The 8,120-nt window shown below is 47.8% G+C and overlaps 2 protein-coding genes across 2 annotated transcripts; one reads left to right on the forward strand and one right to left on the reverse strand.

The window, feature by feature from the left end:
- Positions 1-1,066: 1,066 nt before the first annotated feature.
- Positions 1,067-4,715, forward strand: LOC139053111 (uncharacterized). Its single transcript, XM_070530267.1, has 5 exons — positions 1,067-1,200; positions 1,711-1,831; positions 2,189-2,297; positions 2,697-2,860; positions 3,325-4,715. Exons 1-5 carry the CDS (start codon positions 1,067-1,069, stop codon positions 3,484-3,486), a joined length of 690 nt encoding a protein of 229 aa, XP_070386368.1. The 3' UTR covers positions 3,487-4,715.
- Positions 4,716-5,489: 774 nt separating this feature from the next.
- On the reverse strand, positions 5,490-7,081 carry LOC139053112 (putative nuclease HARBI1). The gene is made up of 2 exons (XM_070530268.1): positions 6,622-7,081; positions 5,490-5,965 (listed from the first exon to the last, which is right to left on the reverse strand). Exons 1-2 carry the CDS (start codon positions 7,079-7,081, stop codon positions 5,490-5,492), a joined length of 936 nt encoding a protein of 311 aa, XP_070386369.1.
- Between the last annotated feature and the right edge of the window lie 1,039 nt (positions 7,082-8,120).

Here is an 8,120-nt window from a genome sequence, read left to right on the forward strand (position 1 = left end):
AGCAGCCTCCGTCGTGGCCGGAAGCATGCTTTGCTTGTTTTTTACTTGCAAAGGAACCGTATAGCAGCTAACATTTAGATATTAACGCCTAATAAAAGAACAATTGTATGTCGCTGAGAGTAAAATTATTTTGTAATCTTTTGACGCAAGATAACTTGAAACGCGCTTGAAAGTAAACACAAATATTTTAATTTTTCGAGTCATAGCCACACATGCGCCAATTCCGCATCCAATCCGTTTCGCTATGCACACGTAAGATGGCAGCTACGTGGAAACAGCTGATTGGTTCTGTGGGCCGCACTTGGTGTATTTTTGCCCGTAACGCTGCCTAATTAGATGAAATCTCGGCGTACGAGATGTACTTTCGCCCCAGAAGAATTTTGGAAGCTGTGAACATCATGAAGACTGTGAAAGCGTAGTGCTCTGTGAGTAAACACATCATTCTTTCTTAAGCTTAATGACTGAGCAGTAGCATCTGAACATCTGCGGTGATCGCATGGTGTTCACTTTTGCTTTTATTCGCATAGGATACGGAAGAATCGATGAAGGTTGGAAGGCATCTCAACATATAGCTGGTAAGTAAACGTTTTCTATAAACGATCGCAACTATCTCCGAATGTAGGTCCTGATTTAAATCGAAGGGGGTCTGTGACAGAGGCTAATTTTTTTTTCTCTGCCACACACTGCTGCGCAGTGATACATTTCCCCGTGCGGGCGGTACAGATACTTCTGCTGGATATAACTTGCACGAGAAAAGGCTTTTTTTTTGTTATTCACTTGTGTTAAACTTAACGTAACACTTATGGCGTGATAAAATAACAACGCATTAAATGAATGTAACCGTTATGTTTTAACGGCATAGGGATATCTGAAACGGTACGATTTGCTGGTATTAATTCGCTGCGTGACATAAAAACTGTTTACAGCGCAAACACATGCAACCACAAAGTATAAGGGACAGGACACAAGCGCTGCTCACTGCAAAACGTGTCTTTCTGTACTTAGTGTCCATAGCGGTCTGGAGGTCGTCTATTCCTTGATGGCTGTACCCTACGCTGAGGTCCCGATGCTTCTGAGAAACCTCTGGCGGCTGGCGAAGTCTCTTCCGGCTCACAGCCGGTCACTGGTGGCAGAGGCGGCTGCTTCGCAGCAGCCACAGCTGAAGTTCCGGTTGGCGCTTCTGAAACGGGTCTCTCCAAGGTAGGCGGTGAGCTGCTTTCCCTAGCGGTGCCATTTGTATCACTCCCTTATACTTTGTGGTTGCATGTGTTTGCGCTGTAAACAGTTTTTATGTCAAGTATGCACCAACTCGCCCAGAAAGAAGTTTTAATTAATAATTCGCTGCGGTCCGGCGAAAATTTAGAGCGAAGAAGAAATGACGGCTCCACCGAAAAGCGCGCGAGTTTGGGCCGCGCAGGCCACTATGTTGGTTGAATTCATCGAGCAGCATCCATACTTGGCGAGAGGCGCCACAAGCCTCTCGCCAAGTATGAGTGCTGCTCAAAAAAAAAGCCCTGTGGGAGGAGATTGCCGCGGCGCTGAACGCGATCGGTCCGGCAGTCAAAGCAGCCCGGCGATGGGGCTCCTATGGGGCCCGGCTATGCTATGACTGCCGGAAAATCGCGGCGCAGGTGGGCGCCGAGAAGAGGTGAGCCCGCGGCTAGCAACATCTTCGGAACGTATAAGCTCACGGTGTTCATGCATTTGCAGGAAGACGGGGGGCGGGAAGCTGGGCGGCCTGGAGGGCCGCGTGCTCGACGTGCTTGGCAGAACCGGCCCAGATTTCGCTCCGGTGGCCTTCTTCGCGGACGACGCCGAGCTGTGTAGCAATGTTCGTTGCTATGTGTACCGATGTCGGGTAGTTACACCGTGGTGAATATTTTGCCGTTGTGTGCTTGTGTGTGTTTTCTTACAATTCAACACACATGCCAGCACATGATATCCGTACTTTTCACGAATGGAAATGCTGCCCCACTGCTGTTAAAGCAATGCTGTTAAGAAACACCTTGTGATGGATTTCATAGCTCGTTAATCCGTAAAGCATTAGCAACGAGTTCTCAAAGCTCTAAGTCACTAGTATCTCACATGCTGGATTAAGAATTTTCTTATTTAGAACTATACGTGAAATAGATATTGCAACCAGTTGATGGAACATAATCACATTATGTCCTGTACTTTATTCCAGCAGGACACCTCCGGTGAGGAGGAGCCTGCACATGATGCCGAAGTGCCCCCTACCCCACCAGGAGCTGCCCACGTTTCCGTCGGGATGGAGCCGGGGACAAGTGGCACTGCACGTAAGGCACTTCAGCAGCTATTGCAATGCGAACACATCACTCAAAGCAACAAAGCAGTATCTGTTAAGATCTTTCAAACAGAAATTGTATATTTATATTATTTACATGGCAAAGAAAAAGTGCCTGCCTAAATGTCACTGCAAAATGGCACAATAATCTGTTTGACTGTTAACACCATTTGTAATGCAGCTTGTGTAGCGTACAAGCTGAAAGTACTATCAGTGTAGTATTTTATGATGGTGTAGTGCCTTTCTGTTTATGCAAATTTACTGTTCATTTTGTGAATGGTGTGTTGCTGGAATTATGTTTCTGGGCTTCCAGCTGATAATGAACCAGTAAAATCTCTACGCAGGACGGAGCAAAAATTTTTTTATCCTGTTTACGGATTTTATTTTTAAGGACCATCAGCTCGGCAGCAGCCCCGCAGGCCACCCCGCCAACAGCCACTGGAGGATGCGGCCTGCAGAGCAGCCGCCGAGTATGCGCCGCAGGGGCAGCTCGCTGAGGAAGCAAATGCGGAGGCCGCCAACTTCCACCAGCTGTTGCTGCAGCAAAATAGGCAGGTGCGTACAACTTGGCCAGGTCATTTTTTCGAAGAGGTGATTAGTGCACATCGTAATGTACATGACAACCATATTACACATGAGAGGCATCTGTAGTCATTTGGCTCATTGGCTCATGCACGTTTATACATCTCCTTTGAGGTGTTCTATAACACATAGCAACTTACAAAACATTTTCATGGTTGCATGTATCATCACAGCATGATCATCTTTTGTTTAACAATTCAACTAGTCACCAGTACTGTCTTCTGACAGGCAGAGGCAGCTTGGTAGGATGTGCTACGTTTCACATGTCTTTAACATAACAGACCATACAAGTTTGCAAGGCCATTTGTCATGTCATATGTAAATGATCTCGCTGCTCTCAAGAGTAACCTCGCTGAAACTGCAACACTTGCAAACAGTGCAAATCAAGCATTTAGATTGCATAACCTGTAGCTGAACTAAGTGAATTTGTTTCGCAGCATCACCAGCAGCTGGTGGAGGAGCTGAGGGCGACCCGGCAGGTCCTGCAGCAGCTGGCAGCTGAGATGCGTGGTTCGCGAGAGGCGACTGGCCTCATCGCCACCACGCTGTGCCTGCTCCAGGCTACCCTGGCTCACCTCCGCGAGCCGCCTCAGCTATGAGGAACAGTTTTTTTTTGCTTGTTTCCCCCATATCATCCTTTAGTGCTAGTAGCTACAAGTATTGCGTATCTTGCTGTTCAAATCACCGCTGCAGCATTTGGTGGTGGTGCTCATACGTCCTCGCAAGCTGTTGTGCTGAGTTGTAGCCAGCCTTGTGAACTGATGTGCAGGTCATGCGTGACCATGGCAGTGAAAACTGATAGTGCTGTGATTTCACTTGAAACACGAATGCATGTTTTTTTATGTAGCACTAAAGGATGATATGACTTTTCCGTACATTTCTGTCCCTAATCATATTTTTTTGCAAGGTAATTTCTTTTATGTGTATTTTCATTTGCAGTACAAGTTTGCCCAAAGGAGGCGTTATATAACTTATATGTAGAATTTTTTCCATATTTTCGCATTTCTGTTCCTAATCGCATTTTTTCCGCAAGTTCATTTCTTCTAGTGTGTATTTTTATTTGTCCAAGTGAGACGTTATAACTTATATGTAGAATTCTTGCCATATTTTCGTTAGCTGTTGTTCACTTTTGTTTTGCTGTTACTGATATGTTTCAATGTGCACCGTTCTTCCAAGGAAGATACACTATGCAATCACTTTTACGGCAACTGCGACATAGTCTTGCACACATACAGGGCCACTTAACTACAATGCTGTGATAACTGGAAATGAATTTTCATGCCATATGTATGTCATGTTTGCAATGTCAAACCATTCGTGCCTATGCAATGCAAAGTGGCCGAACTGGAATTTTTGTTAACACCAAGCGCCTGTTGGGATAGTTATTGTGATATTTCAGGTGTCCTTACCTATGATAGCAATACAATCTAGTCCCCATTGTAGTTGAGCACAGTTTGTGACATACGTAATGGAGCCATCGATGTGGCCACTATTTTGACATTCGCTGCCAGGCTGAGCTGTTATATGAAATACCGTTGAAGTGCCAAGCATTTTCTCACTTGTCGTTCCTTAAAAGCATGTGATGGCTGTATTATATCGTGATCTTATTACGGCACTAGTCATTGAAAAGAAACTATTTCGTGTTACAAACATGCCAACTACATAATAGACATCTTTCTTGCTGTTAAGTTGCTGGATGAAGATAAATGGTTGGCCGCAAGTTCAAAAAAAACATCATTATGCTCGTGTCGTATTTATGCAATTTAACATCTGCCAACGGCCCATTGGTAGTGTACTGGGTCTCATGTAGTGAACATCACACGGCTATTTTGGCGCCATGAAGCCATGCTCTATGTACTTGTCTGTCATTTGCTTTGATGAAAAATGGCATTTAAGATGGATCACATGGTTTTATTTACAATGCAGATATAAATAAACGATTTTAAACAATGCAAGTGGCACTTCAAATGAATATTTACAATTTGTGTTCCTTCAATTTCAGATCTATTTACATATGTACACTTTCTCAAGGGAGAATAACGCGCTTGACATGCCAGGTGATCGTTTTCGGCATAACTTGGCTTCATGTCAAGGAACTGTGCGGTGGCTGTGTGGCAAAACAGCGCAGGGCCTACAAGGTGCGTGAGAACAGTACACATGGTGGAGCGAGAAGTGTTGTGCTTGGCAGCAGCCCAAATAGGAAGCGAGGAGACGAAGACCAATATCCTCCTATGCAAAGTGCAAATGGCGGTGACAGTGTAGGTGATGACAGAAACAACAGCAGCAGCAGCAAATCATTTGGCAAACCCCAGCTGCCCAGAGAAGTAGCTACAACATTCTATTGATGAACACAAAGTGTTCTATCCACAGGTACTAAATGAAAGGCTCTCATGTAGTGTCACAGTGGAATGATGCAATCATCTCCGGTAGTGACAACTCACTGGCAGAGGACACGTGAAAACGCTGGTTATGATTGAGCAGATTCGATAAAAGAACAGCACGCTATCCACTAATTGCACACATTCCTTCACATTGCTTCCTGCTCTCTATTAGGTGTGTAGACAGCAGTAATAAACATCTGCCTGCAGTGTCAGGCACGTGTTTATTGCTGCTGTCGACGCAGCCGCCTTCGCACCCTTTTCAGGTAGTGCTGATGCTGCTGCCGTGTCGTGCCGAAGGAGCTAATAACATTATCCCGGGCAGCACAGCCTTTCAAGTACATTAAGCGTGCTGCCCTCGCTCGGGGAACTCTCTGTGGGGAGGGGTTGCCGCTTTCATTGTCACTACTGCTGCCTCTGCTGTCATCACCAACATCATCCAACACGCCACCTTCGTCAAGACACAAGTTGTGCAACACTACACATGCTGCAACGATGTTGGCAGCACGGTCTGGTTCGTAGTGGAGGGCGCGGTACCGCTGAAGGCAGCGGAAGCGGCTCTTCAGAAGCCCAATGCACCGCTCCACTACGGACCTCATGGCAGCATGTGCAGTGTTGTACCTGCCTTCTGCAGTGTGTATGGGAGGGTGGTCTGTGACCGGGGTCAGGAGCCATGGTTCCAGGGGGTAGCCGCTGTCACCTGCAGGATCATAAAAACGGTATGAAATCTGCACAAAGTTTAGTAGGCGAAGCATCGGTCATGTAAAGTGCACCTATACAGAAAGGCTGCAATAAAGCAATATACAGGCTGAGCACCTGACGCAGTTGTGATCACAGATAGCAATAGCTGGGACATAGTAGCATCCGTATTTGCAGCAAGGCAGCTCTTTGTGTAGTCCTCATTCACAAATGACTATCAGTGTAAAAAAGAACGTGACAGCGCGTGCACTGTACACTCACATTAAAAATTAGTTTATACAGCGCAGGTTTGTTGTCACTTTCGTGCAGATACCATTGGAAAATTTCTACATCTACTTAATGACTATAACATAAGGGGTTCGGGCTTCAATATTCTCTTACGGCGCGAGCACGCTTTGCTGCATGCTGCCAGAATTGCAACTGTACAAAATTTTCCCGCTGCTTGCCGAGGAGGTGTTCGCCGGCCTTGGCAATATGCCCCTCCAGGAACCGACGACGCCACCACGTAGTTCTCCAGACATGGGCGTCGTGGTCTGACCCCGGTCGCAGAGCGTCGAAAGCGAGGATCCGCATGCCTGCGTTGCAGATCTGACGAGAGCGCGCGCAGCATAAGCCACGCGTTGCTGTGACGGGTAAATTAGACAAAAATTAAGATACTTACGAACATTGTGTTGAGGGCGTAGTAGCCTTTGCGGCACATGAATGCCGCCTTCTGCTTGCCCTTCGGTGCGATGATGGCTATAAGGCTGCCGTCCACACATCCGATGAGGCCGGGAATGGAGCCGCGTCGAAGGAACCCTTCCTTCACGGCCGACTTCTCCTCCGACGTCCTCGGGAAATGTACCCACTTGTTGCGGGCCCCGGCGTGGACGATTGCCTCCGCCGCGCGTCGCACACACTTGCTGACCGCAGGCTGGGTCACGCCGATCGTCTCCTCGCTCCCTACCGAGGCTTGAAAGCTGCCCGTTGCGAAGAATCGCAACGCGCACAACACTTGTCGCTCCACCGACAGCGCTGAAGTTCTCACGCCTCCGAGTTCCTCCGCCACTTCGTCGCACAGCCACGGCAGAGGTTCTTTCTTCAGGTGAAAGTGCCGCCGAAACAGATCGTTTGGCATGTCAAACGCATCCTCGGGCTCCCTCCTCCCGCGCTCGGGCTGACGAGCCGCCGCCGCCAACGCAATCAAGAAGGCCGCCATTTTTTTTTCTATTCCAAACGGAACGGGGCACTCGCCGGTTATTCCACGAATTTGGCGGGCTTGTTCGGCATAATTTAGCATAATGAGTGCGTAAACGTCACTTTGATGTGGCAGTTTTTGAGCATTCCTGACGTCGCTTGACAGGCAGAGAAAATGGGCGCGACCTCAAACAATTAGACCAATGAGCGAGCGGTGTCGGCCATTTTGGAATAGAAACAGAACGGAATAGCTTTACCTTATACCGACCCTGCTGCACACTTGGTAAGGCATTAAGTAATGCTATCCGAGGGGTGAGACTTCTTGTAACGCGTAACGAGCCGCACTGCGGCTCGTTACGTGCGGCAAACCGTCGTCTGCGAGCTTCGGCCTCCTCTCTACGTTGCCGTCTCGCATCGTCGCGTGGCTGCTTCCGAAGTTCGGCTTCTTTGGCTCGTTTTCGACGCTTAGCTGCGGCTTCATATGCTCGTGTAGCGAGGTCATACTCGCGCCAACGACGTTTCTCCGACTTTGCGTTGCATCCTCTCAACTAGGGAAAGCGGCCCTCGCGGTCGAACGCCTTGCTCCCGCCGCTTCGCACGTCACACCTCGTTTCTCGCTTGGCGAGCATCCTCGGCCGCAGCGTACTTCCGAGGGGAGTATACAATGCTTTATTATTTGCTCGGATGCTTGTTTTGAGCTTGCTCTTTATTGAAACGCATGCTGTTCTGTGTTGTATGGGTGATTTCAATGAATATATGCACTGTTCGCTTCAATTTGCTGAGCGCTTGTAGCCTCTGCCTTAAGGGGGTATGAGCCATTGCATCTTTGCTTGCTTACGGGGGTATGAGCCATTGCTGAGGTGATGATTTTTGTGCCACTCGACTAGACACTTCGTTTTTTGGTATGAGCCATTACAACGAGCCACTTAAGGCGTTCGCTTTAACACAAGAATGAGTGACACATATTGCAACTGCAAAGT

The sequence above is a fragment of the Dermacentor albipictus genome, unplaced genomic scaffold, assembly GCF_038994185.2.
Source record: "Dermacentor albipictus isolate Rhodes 1998 colony unplaced genomic scaffold, USDA_Dalb.pri_finalv2 scaffold_73, whole genome shotgun sequence".
Taxonomy (NCBI): domain Eukaryota; kingdom Metazoa; phylum Arthropoda; class Arachnida; order Ixodida; family Ixodidae; genus Dermacentor; species Dermacentor albipictus.